This window comes from Myodes glareolus, chromosome 8 (genome assembly GCF_982192425.1).
Source record: "Myodes glareolus chromosome 8, mMyoGla1.1, whole genome shotgun sequence".
Classification (NCBI taxonomy): domain Eukaryota; kingdom Metazoa; phylum Chordata; class Mammalia; order Rodentia; family Cricetidae; genus Myodes; species Myodes glareolus.
This window is the reverse complement of record NC_142033.1, coordinates 73,893,341-73,908,246: the sequence shown is the minus strand read 5'-3', so window position 1 is coordinate 73,908,246 and position 14,906 is coordinate 73,893,341. Positions and strand designations below refer to the sequence as shown.

Genomic DNA, 14,906 nt, shown 5'->3' with positions numbered 1-14,906 from the left:
ACTTGGGAGGCAGAGGCAGGTGGATCTCTGTGGGTTCAAGGCCAGCATGGTGTACAGAGTAAGTTTCCGAAGAGGTTCCAAAGCTTCACAGAGAAACCCTGTCTCGAAACCAAAACAAAACAAAAATAAATTATTGACCAACCTTGTCTATAGAGTGAGTTCCAGGATGGCCAGGGCTGTTGCACAGAGGAAACCCTGCCTCAAAAATAAATAAATAAATAAATAAATAAATAAATAATTGAAAGTTTTATTTGAGAATCTCTGGGTAGTGGCACATGCCTTTAATCCAAGCACTTGGGAAGGCAGAGGCAAACAGATCTCTGTTCAAGGCCAGCCCAATCACGTACAAAGCAAGTTCTGGAACAGGCAGGACTACACAGAGAAATCCTGTGTTAAAAAACAACACGAACAAAAATCCCAAAACAACAACAATAACAACAAAAGGACCAATTCCATAAATGCCCTGGTTTGGGGTTTCTTTGTAAAGTTCTGTTTTGTGAAATAGTGTCTCACTCTGTAGTCCTAGTTGGCCAGTCATAGTGTAGCCCAGACCAGTTGAGCCGGCACTATAATGTTTTTACATATAGAAGGCTCTCATTCTTACTGTCTGTGATCCTGGCAGGGAGACTTCCACCCTCTACCCAGACCCTTTCTCCTTTCCTTCACAGGAAGGCAAATACTACAGCGAGGAGGCTGAGGTTGACCTGCGGGACCCTGGCAGAGACTATGATCTCTACAAGTATACTTGCCAGGAGCTACAAAGGTTGATGGCCGAGATCCAGGACCTGAAGAGCAAGGGCAGCAAGGATGTGGTAAGGTGGAAGGCAAGGCATGCTAAACCTGGTGTGAGTCTGCACAGCTGGGGCTCCCTTTGCAGCCACTAGGTTCTTCCTGATCTTGTACTCTATCCCAGCTGTGATTAGGGTTGAAGTCTGGAGCGTCCAGAGGGCTGCCTATTAAATTGTTAGTCCAATCTCCTATTATAGTAATAAAAGTACAGTATTGCGGTGGTGGTGCACACTTTTAGTCCCAGCACCTGGGAGGCAGAGGCAGGCGGATCTCTGAGTTAGAGGACAGCCTGGTTACACAGAGAAAACCTGTCTCAAAAAAAAAAAACAACAGAAAAGTACAAGATAACTTTTTTCTGATTATAATTTAATATTATCTACTTAATATTTTTTACATTTCAGGCATTCTGTTAACTATTGAGAAGTATGTGCAAGTAAATCATAGAGCCCAAAATTGTCTTTGATGTTAGATGAATTGGGCAGATATAAAACAGAACAGTATATCTAAAAATGAGACTGGTGGGTTAAAGAATTTACGTTTTCCCAGCAGTCTTACTTATTTTCATGTGTGATGACCAATATTGTTAATATTATTACACTCTATAGCTCTATTATTATTACCAAGCTTCATAGCTGTTACTTTTATTACTGTCATTTATTTATTTATTTATTTATTTATTTTTGGTTTTTCAAGACAGGGTTTCTCTATAGCTTTGGAGCCTGTCCTGGACCTAGCTCTTGTAGACCAGGCTGGCCTCGAACTCACAGAGCTACACCTGCCTCTGCCTCCCAAGTGCTGGGATTAAAGGCGTGCGCCACCACTGCCCAGCTACTATCATTTGTTTATAAGAGTCCAAGTTTTATGGCATGGCATTGCTGTGGTGAGGGTCTCACCTAATATCAGTAGATGTAGATATTATTATGCAAACTAGTTGTCATCTTTTCTTCCTTCCTTCCTTCCTTCCTTTTTATTTCTTTCTCTCTTTGTCTTTAGAATCCCTGTGTAGATCAGGATGCCATTGAACTCTTGCCTCTGCCTTCTCAGTGCTAGGGTTTGTTGGAGGAGGACCTGCTTGTTTGTCCCAGCTGTCCAGAACCAAAATAATCACACAGAAACTACATTATTTAAATCATTGCTTGGCCCATTAGCTCTAACTTCTTATTGGTTAACTATTACATCTTAATTTAACCCATCTCCATTAATGTGTGTATCACCACGAGGTTGTGGCCTACCAGCAAAGTTTCAGTATGTCTGACTCTGGCAGCAGTGGCTCCAAGGCGTCTCCCTGACTCTGCCTTCTTTCTCCCAGAATTCAGTTCCGTCTTCCCCGCCTACCTAAGGTCTGCCCTGTCAACAGGCCAAGGCAGTTTCTTTATTCATTAATGGTAATCACAGCACACAGAAGGGACTCCCACATCAAGGGTTAAAGGCGTGTGCCATCATGTTTTCCCTCCCTTCCTTTAAAACCGCTGACTGTTTTAGTTTCACATTTCACAATGTAAGTGAAAGCTGCACTTTTTAAAATCCTACTTCTCTCCCCTACAAAACTGTTACATCTGTTAGGAAGGGGGAAGCCTTCCTTCTCATGCAGCTAAAAAACACTCAGGCTCAGCACCCTGATCTTCTACTGAAACAGAACAAGAAATACAAAACTGATAAAGAGCCTTTCTGTCTGGCCAAGTCATGCCAGGTCGAGTGGCCACCATCATAGGACTACCTACAGTTGACCTCATTCCAGGAGGAAGACTGGGGGGAGGTGGGGTCATGGGCCCATGCAGGAGGAGGAGGAGGAAAGAATGGAGCTGGACGTATCTTTCCGTGTTGAAATGCAGCCGTTGTGTTGTTAGTCAGGCTCTGGGCCTGCTCTTCCATCTGTTTCTGATGTTAAATCCTTCACATTCTCTCTGTGTTTCCGACCACTGCAGTGTGTCTCTCTCACAGATGGAGAGCCATGGCTAAAATACACATCACAGATCACTGCAGTGTGTCTCTCTCACAGATGGAGCGCCATGGCTAAGATACACATCACAGATCACTGCAGTGTATCTCTCTTACAGATGGAGAGCCATGGCTAAGATACACATCACAGATCACTGCAGTGTATCTCTCTCACAGATGGAGAGCCATGGCTAAGATACACATCACAGATCACTGCAGTGTATCTCTCTCACAGATGGAGCGCCATGGCTAAGATACACATCACAGATCACTGCAGTGTATCTCTCTCACAGATGGAGCGCCATGGCTAAGATACACATCACAGATCACTGCAGTGTATCTCTCTCACAGATGGAGCGCCATGGCTAAGATACACATCACAGATCACTGCAGTGTATCTCTCTCACAGATGTTGCGCCATTGGTAGATACACATCACAGATCACTGCAGTGTGTCTCTCTCACAGATGGAGAGCCATGGGTAAGATATATACCCCAGTAGTCACAATAATAATGATAGAGACACACTGCAGCCTGTTCTGCAGGCTGTTGGCTACGTGGTCAGTTTTCTGTTTCCAGGCTCCCTTTAGAGTCTGTTTATGGCCCTGGAAGGTGTTGGCTTGGCAGCAGCTAGGCTGTGAAGGGATCTGATCCATCATCTGTTGGTCTTTACCATTTTCTTTGTGCACAGGCCATTGAAATTGAAGAACGAAGGATCCAGAGCTGTGTGCATTTCATGACTCTAAAGAAGCTCAACCGATTAGCCCACATCAGGTTAAAGAAAGGAAGAGATCAGACCCATGAGGTAGAGTTGAAATTAATAGCCTGACTTCTCATCCCTCTTCTCTGTCCCCACTGTAACTGACTCCTTTGCCCTTTCTCTGACTTGCTGATGCTCAGTCTTGCCCCCAAATTGCCCTGCTCACCTTGTCTTCCTTCAGGCCAAGCAGAAAGTTGATGCCTACCACCTGCAGCTGCAGAACCTGCTCTATGAAGTGATGCACCTGCAGAAGGAAATCACCAAATGCCTGGAGTTCAAGTGAGTTTGGGGGATAGGGCTTTGCCGTACATGTGGTAATGCTTGTTCTTCATAGCCTGGTGTGAATGATCCCTTTATAGGAGCATTAGCATGTTTAGAAGACTGCAGGATTTGGGGATTACTTTGAGTGGGAGAATCTCAGGCGATCATTTCATACTACACAAAGAACTGTGGAAACCTCTCTAACCTTTTGCATTTTGGGCTCAGCACTTGTTAAAAGCAATTCTTTCTCCTCAACATGTATTATTATTATATCTACATACTGTGCTAGAATACTGGCACCTACTTGCTCTATTGAAAAAATAATGTACCTGTTGGTCAAAATCTCCCTCTCCAATGGTATTTTGACACTATGACAGTTGAAAATGTATAAAAACAACATGAATGTGATGCCCTACTCTATGATCATTGTTTTGATGGAAGTTGGCAAAGTCAGAATATGTTAGAACTCAGGCAGGTGGCCACATAGAAGGATCATGAGCTCTGGAGTTAACATCCAGGCTCTGCCCCTCACTAGCTGTATGATCTTGGACACATTGGAAAAAGAGAAAAAGAGCCAGGCAGTGATGGTGCACAACTTTAATCCCAGCACTCGGCAGGCAGAGACAAGTAGCTCTCTGTGTTCAAGGCCAGCCTGGTCTACAGGATGAGTCCCTAAATAGCCAGGGCTACACAGAGAAGCCCTGTCTCAAACAAACAAAAAAGAAAAATGGGAAAAATGAATAAAGTATAGCTAAATTATGTAATAAGTAATGATTTTTAAATGGAGATAAAATCCCCATCTTTAAGAACTAGATGAAGTAAGGATAGCATATAATAGGTGCTTATTTTATTTTTGAGATTTTTCTAGACCGGTTTTTCTGTGTAGCCCTGACTATCCTGGAACTCACTCTGTAGACCAGGGTGGCCTCGAACTCATAGAGATTCGCCTGCCTCTGCCTCCTGAGTGTTGGATTACAGGTGTGTGCCATCACCGCCTCACATGGTGCTTATTAATGTATAGTAACTCTGATGCTTATTTCTCCAGGACTTGAGCACTCAGTTACATGAACCCAGTACAGAATCAGGCTTTCTTTTATAAGGATACTTATAAACAAGCAGAAATTAAAGCCACTAGGTTTTTTTTCCACATCCAGTTCTACCAGTCTGGCTTTTTCTAGTCTTATATTTATTCAGTGAAATGTCTTAAAGTTAGGTGTAGACACCTAGGTTTATTCCTCTGTGGTGACAAGTCTTATCTTGGGTTCTACATGATGGCATGAACCTAGACTGTAGGAATTCTGAGTTTCTTGGCTAATAGTTCTCCTGTTCAGCCAGGAGACATTTGTAAATTCATTAAACTCCTTCTCAAGTCTTCAACTAATTTGTTGACAAATAGATTGGGCAGCATGGGCCTTGTGGTTGTCACTAATAGCCCTTTGTCATACTGAAATGTCTGTCATTGAGCATTTGCTGAGAGAATTTCGGGATCTCGAGTAGCTATATGTGGGGCTGCATGGGGATAAATTGATCAACTGCTCCTGGAAAGTCACAATTTGGGGTCCTGAAAACGGCTGCCTGACAACTTAGTTTTTGCTTACAGGTCAAAGCATGAAGAAATTGATCTGGTCAGTGTAGAGGAATTTTATACAGAGGCTCCACCAAACATCAGCAAGGCTGAAATCACCATGGGAGACCCTCACCAACAGACCTTGGCCCGTTTGGACTGGGAGCTGGAGCAGCGGAAAAGGTAGTGCTTCCTCCTCCCTGACCTCATTAACCACACAAATTGTAGGGCTGGATTATACAGGCCCATATTTCTACAGTGTATGGCAGTCAAAATTCTAAATGACCTGACAAGGTACAATTTGCACCTGCCACACAAAAAGTGGTCGCCTATCCCTTTGATAATGAGACAAACTAACACCATCCAAAGCAAGTGGTCAGGATATGCTAATATCGTTGTGCTCCGTTGTGTGATTTAGGAGATTGCCTGAGAAAAAAGTGTTTTTCAGTCTACGTGACAGAGCAGGCGTAGATAGAAAGTCGTGACTAAATGGGCATAAAAAGGTGTAGACTTGACCACAGTCATTCTCCCAGCTAGCTGGAAAACAAAATGCTAATGAATTTCCCCCTCAGTTTATGTTTTGGTATAAAAGCTGTTTGGAAAATAAACCTGGGGTAATTTTCAGGATGTAAATTCAAGACTTCATAAAGGACCCCTAAAAACTCCCTCCTGATAAAGTCATGTAAGTTGTGTCTTTATTCCCACACCTCCACTCTGGTTCAAAAAATATTTTATGTCGGGGCTAGACCCTGATAGTGCTTGATCATGACCAGGATTAGAATGATCACCAGGACCAAATCCCAGTTCTTACTAATTCACTGGATTTTTCAAAGTTGACTGACCTCTTTCTGCACTCAGTGGTGGAATGTTTACCAACCATGCACAGGCTCTTGGCTCATTTTTCAAGACCATAAGTTAACAAAAACTGCACTGGAAGATGGATCAGATGGTTCAGTAGGTACTTGTGCAAGATTTTGGACCTGAATTTGGGTCCCAAGCACATGTGAAAAAGCTGGATGAAGTGGCATGAGTCTGGGGGTGTAGAGACGGGTGGATCCTATGAAATTTCTAGCCAGCCAATCTAACCTAATCAGTGAGCTCCAGGTTCAGTGAGAGACCCTGTCTCAAAAGTTGGATTGGGGACTGGAGAGATGGCTCAGTGGTTAAGAACACAGGCTGCTCTTCCAGAGGTCCTGAGTTCAATTCCCAGCAACCACATGGTGGCTCACAACCATCTGAAATAAGATCTGGCTCCCTCTTCTGGAGCATGGGCATACATGGAGGCAGAATGTTGTATACATAATTAAAAAAAAATTGGATTGATGTCTGGTCTCTACATGTGCATGCATGGATGAGTACCCTCACATGTCCATGCACACATTTTGTACAAATTATAGTGATAAGTAAGAAATTATGAGGAGAGTCATAGAGGAAAGTGGGGGTGACAGATAACAAGATATGATGAAGCTGGGCGGTAGTAGCTCACGCCTTTAATCCCAGCACTTGGGAGGCAGAGGCAGGCAGATCTCTGTGAGTTTGAGGCCAGCCTGGTCTACAAGAGCTAGTTCCAAGACAGGCTCCAAAGCTACAGAGAAACCCTGTCTCGGGGAAAAAAAAAAAAAAAAATACAAGGTATGATGATATCCATGCATGAAAAAGTCACTGTGAAACCCATCTCTTTGTTTAGTAACTATTAGTTATTTTCTTTGATTCTGTGACAAAATCACCTAGCAGAAGCACCTTGAGGGAAAAGGGCTTATTTTGCCTTGCCTTTGAAGATGAAGCTGTTGGTCCCTGTTCCTAGTCAGGAAGAGAGCAATGTATTCCTGATTGCTGGCTTTCTCCTTTTTATGTAGTGTAAGATTCAAGCCCAGGGAGTGATGCTGCCTGCTTTTAAAGCTTTCCTATATTTTAACTGTGTGTGTGTACTTGTGTGCACACTTACACCACATGCATGCAGGGCCAAAAGAGAGCATATATCCACTCCTCCCCGCACCAAAGAACTAGAGTTACATGTAATGGTTGTCAGCTGCCTAAAGACGTGGGTACCGTAAACTGAGCCCCAATTTTCTGTAAGAGTCGTGGATATTCTTAACCTGCTGAGACATCTGCCCAGCCCTGCTATCCTCTTTAGAGTGAATTTTCCCACCTCCCTTAACCTAGTCAAGATTCTCCTTCAAGGGTATTCCAGGAGACTCATCTCCTAGGTGATTCTAATTGTGTGTGTGTGTGGCGGGGGGGGGGGGGGGGAACGTATGCTCATACATGGGGAGGTGAGAAGACAGCTTTTATTTTGTTCCTTTGGCAGTGGGTTTTGGGAAGTGAACTTCAATCACTAGGCTTGAGCAAGCTCTTTTACTTGTTGAATCATCTTGCTGGCCCTCTAGGAGATTCTAGATCTCATCCAGTCGGGTCAGTATGACCATCACAACCCCGTCCTTTGTCAAGATGACACCGGGCATATCTATATCTCCTACCTTTTGTTATCATAGGCTCATAGCCATTCCATAATGCAGAATATGTCCAGTCCATCTCTAAAAGTTCCCATAGTTTTTAACACTTGTTAACACTATTCAAAATCCAGTGTCCAAAGGCAGGTTTTCCTATATTACCTCAACTGGTCACAAACTGCTGCACAAGCTCTCTTCTTGCCCCAGCTTCCCAGTGGTTAGAACTACGGGCATGCTACTGCCATGTCTGGGCATAAAGGTAATTTTTTTCCTTTGAAATTGTAACACCTGAGGGGCTGGAGAGCTGACTCAGTGGTTAGGAGCACATACTGGCTCTTCCAGAGGACCCGGGTTTAGTTCCCATCACCTATTTAAGCTAACTCACTTTCATCTGTAACTCCAGCTCCAGGGATCTAATGTTTGTCATCTTTGGACACTTGCACTCAATGTACATAAACCTCAAATACACACACACACAAAATTTAAAAATAAAATCTTAAGAAATGTTAATAACTGAAAACTAAATTATTTTTTTACCTTTTAAATGATTACTATTTTTATTTTGGTTTTTTGAGATAGAGTCTCTCTATGTAGCCCTATGTAGCCCTGGCTGTCCTGGAATTAGCTCTTGTAGACCAGGCTGGCCTTGAACTCACAGAGATCCGCCTGCCTCTGCCTCCCAAGTGCTGGGATGAAAGGTGTGCACCACCACCGTCCATCATGGACTCCTAATATTGTTTTTAATTTTACCTTTTATTATTGTGTGTGTGCATGATATATGTACCATAAAAAGTGTATGGCAGTCAGAGGACAACTTTGGAGTTAGTTCTCTCCTTTCCCCTTTTGTGAGTTCTGGAATTGATCTCGGGTCCGCAGGCTTGCACAGCAAGTGCCTTTATCCACTTACTGTGACTCTGAACTTCTGCTCCTCCTGCCTCTGCCTCCCAAGTGCTGGGATTATAGGTAAGCACCGTGACATCTGGATTTATGTGGTGCTAGGCAAGCACTCTACCAACTGAACTGTATTTTAAACTCTTAAGTAAACACCTTTGTTGCTGCTTGTCCTTTTAGTTTTTTTTTCTTTTTTTTTTGAGACAGGGTTTCTCTGTGTATCTCTGACAGTCCTGGAACTCACTGTGTAGACCAGGCTGGCCTCGAACTCACTGAATCAGCCTGCTCTGCTTATCTTGATTAGGATTTCTATTGCTGTGATAAACACCATGACCAAAAGTGACTTATGGGGGAGGGTGTGTTTCAGTTTACAACTCTCAGGTGCAGTCTCATTGAGGGCAGCCAGGCAAGAGGCTGGAGTTTTAACTGGAGCAGAGACAATGGAGGAATGCGGTTACTCTTGGCTTGCTCAGCACTAGCCCAGAGGATGGCACTGCTCACAGTATGCTGGCCTCCCCCAGGCTAATCTGATGAAGGCATTTTCTAGACTGAGGTTCCTCTTGCAGATAACTGTGGTGTATGTCAAGTTGATAAAACAAAAAAACAAAAAAACAAACAAACAAACAAAAAGGAATCAATCTCTCTGCCTGCAATGCTGGGGATCCAATCTAAGACCTCATGTGTATTAAGCAAGGGCTTACTCCTGTGCTAGTCTTAAAAAACGTTGTAAGCATTATTTCAGAAGGTTGTACCACAGTCACAATCCTAGGCGTAGAAAAATCACAAAACCATTCTTCTTTCAGACTTTTTAGTTTTTTTTCCATATTGTACTGTCATAAATAATGCTCCTTATAAGGTAGTTTTGGTTTTGTTTATTTTCAGAGGTGGGAGTTATTTTGTTTTGTTTTTGGTACTGGGCTTGGAACTCAGAACCTCACGCATGTCTTCTGTCACCACACTGGACACAGCCCCAGACTATTTACGCCTTGTTTGTTTGTTTGTTTGTTTGGTATGACCAAGCTGGCCCTGAACTCACTTTGCTACTCAAGTCAGTCTTAAATTTGGAATCCCCCGCTTCAACCTCTTGGGAGACTGATGTTACTGATGTGCACTCTCAACTTTTCTTTTCTTTTTTCTTTTTCTTTGGGGGGTGCTAAGTTTTGTTTGTTTTAGTTTTTTCTTTATTTTTACTTTATGTGCGTTGGTATTTTGTGAAGGCATCAGATCCCCAGAAACTGGAGTTACAGACAGTTGTTAGCTGTCATGTGGGTGCTGGGAATTGAACCCGGGCCCTCTGGAAGAACAGCCAGTGATCTTAACCACTGAGCCATCTCTCCAGCCCTCTTCGGATTTCTTTTGAGACAAGATTTCTCTGTGTAGCCCTGGCTATTCTGAAACTAACTCTATACACCACCAGGCTAGCCTCAAACTCACAAAGATCTGACCAACTTTTCTTTTTTACTGTTCATATTTTATTTGTTTGGTTTCTGTTGTTCGTTTTTAGAAGTTTTTGTTTAGTTTTGGTTTTTTGTTTGTTTGTTTGTTAAGACAGGGTCTCACTATTATAGCCTTGGTTGGTCTGGAACACACTATGTAGACCAGGATGGCCTCTCAAATCCACCTGCTTCTGACTCCTAAATGCTGGGACTAAGGAGTATGCAACTATGCCTGGCATTCTAACCTTTTTTTTTTTTTTTTTTTGTCTTGTTTTAGGACTTTTCTTTACTAGTCATAATGGAGTACCCGTTATATGTAGTTTGATCTATGTTTTTCTGAGAATATTATATATATTATACATATATTTACTTTTTAATATATTATATAGTAATATATTAATATATAAATATACTTTTTTCATAGTGAGCTATATAGATACAGCCCTTCTATTATGGTGATTTAACTCTTAATTTGTAAGATTTGTAGGGTGCTGACAATTTTTTTGTCAATTTGATACAAGCTAGAGACATCTGAGAGGAAGGAACTTCACTGAGAAAATGCTTCTTTAAGATTGGCCTGTAGGTAACTCTGTGGAGCATTTTCTTGATTTATGATTTATGTGAAAGGGTTCAGCCCACTGTGGTCAGTGCTATCCCTAGTTAGGTGGTCCTTGGGTGTATAAGAAAACAAACTGAGCTGGGCAGTGGTGGCACACTCCTTTAATCCCAGCACCTGGGAGGTAGAGGCAGGTGGATCTGAAGTTTGAGGCTAGCCTGGTCTACAAAGCAAGTTCTAGGATAACCAGAGCTGTTGTATTGAGAAACCCTGTCTTGAAAAACCAAAAAAAAAAAAAAAAAGAAAGAAAGAAAGAAAGAAAGAAAGAAAGAAAGAAAGAAAACAAACTGAGCAAGCTGTGCGGAACCAACCAATAAGCAGCATTCCTCCGTGGCCCAGTTCTGGCCCCCGGGTTCTCACCTTGAGTTCCTTCCTAGAATTGTAAGATGAAGTCACCCTTTTCTCCCTGAGTTGCTTTTCGTCTTGTTTTATCACAACTAGAATCCCTAACAAACACAAAGATTAACATGTATAACTTAGTAGAACCCTGTCTCACAATGAGAAAATGAGTAAGGGGAATGGAAAGGAAAGGAAAGGAAAAAGAAATAATTTGGTGTCTGCGAATGGTGGCTCACATTTGTCATCTTGTCCCTTGGAAGACTGATGCAGGAAGCTTGTCACGAGTTCAAGACCAGCTTGATCTTGTTAAATAAAGGGCCAATGACACAGCTCAGGGGTTAATTGCTACCGAGCCTGACAACTTGGGTTTTATCCCTGGAAACCACATGGTAGGTGGGTTATTCTCCATGACTTCGACATGCATGCCATGATACATGTGCTCTTACCCTGTCCCATACACAAAATAAATAGATGTAATAAAAATGTTTTAAATCAACATATTTGAGGATTTATGCAATTACTAAGTTTGATAGTGCTTGTATGGACAAAGGACTCAGCACAAAGTGCTGCCTGTCGTTAGAGTGATCTGAACAGGTGTACTGCAATATCCCTGCAGTGCCTTGGTAACAGTGCCCTGTGTGCCCATGCAGGCTGGCAGAGAAGTACCGTGAATGTCTGTCCAACAAGGAGAAGATCCTGAAGGAGATTGAGGTGAAGAAGGAGTATCTGAGCAGCCTGCAGCCTCGCCTCAACAGCATCATGCAGGTGAGCATCCTATTTAGCTTACCCTGGGAATACTTTTTCTGGGAAAGACAGTTATGTTCTGGAGTAAAGAGATACTGGGCTACTGGGTCCGGAGCATCCACACACGTGTCCAGACTGTTGCCTGTCTACAGCTTTGAGGTAACACTGTCTCAGATTCATTAAGTTCAGTTCACCCCTTTCTGCATGCTCCTCACCAGCCTGCTGTCCCTACGCATTTAAACTTGCTTCCTGATAACATCTAGTAGGTTCACTCGATACCTCAGGGGCTGATGGTGAAAAGTGGATTGCTCTCTTAAAAAAAAAAAAAAAAAAACTTGACTCAAATTGAAAAGCTTCCACTTTACCCATATAAAATCTCTTGCTCATTCACTCTATTTCTGTTTTTTGTCTATAAAATGTGTGTGTACACACACACACATTTGTGTATGTGACCTAATTTGTGTTGGTTTGTGATGCTAGATTTGATCTAAATCCTTTTAATTTTATGAAGCAAGATAAATGGCTGATAGAGGAGCTTTGTGAAAGGATTCTAGGGAAATTATAAATCCATTTTTCTAGGAATTGGCAAGTCTGCCCTTCTTTCCTTCGTAGGCATGGAATTAGAGCTGTTAACAAAAATGGGTTTTGTTTGTTTGTTTGTTTTTGTTTTGATTTTTCGAGACAGGGTTTCTCTGTAGTTTTTGGTGCCTGTCCTGGAACTAGCTCTTGTAGACCAGGCTGGCCTCGAACTCACAGGGATTCGCCTGCCTCTGCCTCCCGAGTGCTGGGATTAAAGGCGTGCGCCACCACCGCCCGGCTACAAAAATGTATTTTTATAGTAGAACTTCATAATAGGAAAAAAAAAGGACATGGAGCTGGGCTGGTAGTGTACCGAGGAAGCTGAGGCAGGAAGATTGTGATGTTGTGGCCAGCTTGGGCTGAATAAAGAGCAGGCTCTAGGCTCCTTAGACTACATTGCAAGACTATTTCTCAAAAAAACCAAGAAGTTGAGGATTGTGGTAAATCCCTTGAGGCCAGCCTGGTCTGCATAAGAGTTCCAAACTAGTCTGGTCTGGTCTACATAATGAGACTCTGTCTCAATCCAGCAAACACAGAGAAGGGGAAAGATGGGGATGAAGGGGAGCAGGCAAGAGAGAAGATAAGAATGGAAATTGGCAATCTGGTTGTATTTAACACTCTAGGTCCTTTGTGTTGCTATCTGTTATGTTTAGGTCACGTGGAGCATAGCAGCATACCATTCACAGAATAACTAGAAAAATGGTCTATTACTAAACAATCATAGTTCAGTTTCATTTGTGTGCTTTGGTTTGTAGTGTCTCTATATGAAGATTATATATATGCAAGGGTTTTGTGTGTTCTTAGTAAAAAGAGAAACTGGTAGTCACACCAAATCATTAATAGTTACCTTTCCAATTGGGAGGTTTTGTTTTTTAAAATAAGCTTGAATATACCTTATATTTCTTTTTTCCTGTTTTTGTTTTGTATTTTTTCTCTTGTGAGATAGGGTCTCTTTCTCCCTCTCTAGTCCTGGCTTTTGGAACTCCCTATATAGACCAGGCTGGCCTCAAACTCACAGACATTGCCTGTCTGTGCATCCTGAGTACTTTAATCCCAGCTCTTGGGAGGCAGAGGCAGGCGGATCTCTGTGGGTTCAAGGCCAACCTGGTCTACAGAGTGAGTTCCAGGATGGCCAGGGCTACCCCAAGAAATTCTATCTCAAACAAACAAAAAGCAAAAGCAAAACAAAACTATCATAAAGCATCCATGGAGATAGACTGAATTTTCCTTTTGTTGCTTGCAGGCTTCCCTCCCAGTGCAAGAATACCTGTTCATGCCATTTGACCAGGCACACAAGCAGTATGAGACTGCTAGGCACCTGCCACCTCCCCTCTATGTGCTCTTTGTGCAGGCCACTGCATATGGGCAGGCCTGTGGTAAGTATGGGGGCTGGGCAGGGAGGGAGCTGTGGGAGATGCAGCCGTAGTGAGAAAGCACTGTCCAGGAGAGTTTCCCAGCTTTGCCCTAGAGCCCCCAGGTGACAGATGCTGCCTCCCCTTTGATGCTTCAGCATGGATGCTTGAACCAGCTAGCCTGGGGCTTGACTAATGTGATGGACATCTCAGAGTGGATGCTTTGAATCTTTATGAACATGGCTGTATAGCTCTTTGGTACAGTGCCCAGGTAGCCTATATAGGCTCTCAGATGCTCACCCCAGCAAGATATATTTGGCAGGTGGATCAGTGTCTTCTTTGTGTTTTGGGGGTGGGGTGCTTTGTGAATTCGGATCCTAGGCAGCATTCCCAGGCTTCCACATCCCCTGAATCAGCCTGCATGACTTTATGGTGAATTACCGGGGGAAAGGACGTACCCCCAGTGTGCTCAGGACAGCTTGCTACTCCACTAAGGATTTTAGGTTTTGATCTGCTTCAATGCAGCTTTCACTTAGCACTAAACTTTTCTTCTTGTTCACACCTTGCTCATGGCATCAGAAAGGCATATACTATACCTGTGCATGCCCCTGTCCCAGCCATGGCACCAAGACATTACTGTGTCTTTTCTTGTGTCTTCTTGGTCCGTCTCGTCCTCTCCTTCCCCTTTGTTCTCTTCCGTTGCCATCATCAGCTCATATGAAATCCTCCTCCCAGCCCCCTAGACAGGGTGAGTAACTTTCTTTTGTGTTTAAAGTTCTACTGTTTCCACTTCTATTTTCCTGTTGAATTCAAGACTAAACTATTAAAAAGAATATTGTAGGTAAGGAGTGTGGTTCTGTGGTAGAGTGATTATCTAGCATGTGGAGGGTGAGTGTGACCCCCCAAGACAGTCTCCAGTGTTCACTTGGGGTAACTGGCTTGTTTGGGCTGGGCCGGGATGGTTTGTGTATTATTTCCGGATGTAAAGCAGTAGCTGGATATTGGGGAGAGACTTTTTTCTTTATATTGTAGCTGGGAAAATGGTACCAAGGTTCTGTGATGCTCTTACCCATGAGATAGATGAGGAGGAGCTGCAGTGCTCCTCCATCTCACCACAATCAGGGAAAACAAAAAAAAAGGACAGAGCAAGTCGAGTGTGTCTTATTTGCTCATAGCAGTAGGATCCCA

General features: G+C 43.0%; 1 protein-coding gene across 4 annotated transcripts in view; it reads left to right on the top strand.

Moving 5' to 3' along the window:
* The window catches only part of Thoc5 (THO complex subunit 5), a 39,426-nt gene that overhangs the window by 8,769 nt on the left and 15,751 nt on the right, over positions 1–14,906 (top strand). For 3 of the 4 annotated variants that reach the window (XM_087909135.1, XM_087909136.1, XM_087909138.1), the window contains exons 3-9: positions 669–812; positions 3,418–3,531; positions 3,668–3,765; positions 5,348–5,494; positions 11,694–11,808; positions 13,610–13,742; positions 14,431–14,466. In XM_087909135.1, coding sequence (XP_087765261.1) covers positions 669–812; positions 3,418–3,531; positions 3,668–3,765; positions 5,348–5,494; positions 11,694–11,808; positions 13,610–13,742; positions 14,431–14,466 — 787 coding nt within the window. The remainder of the gene's footprint in view (positions 1–668; positions 813–3,417; positions 3,532–3,667; positions 3,766–5,347; positions 5,495–11,693; positions 11,809–13,609; positions 13,743–14,430; positions 14,467–14,906) is intronic. The other variant, XM_087909137.1, reaches the window with a different exon arrangement.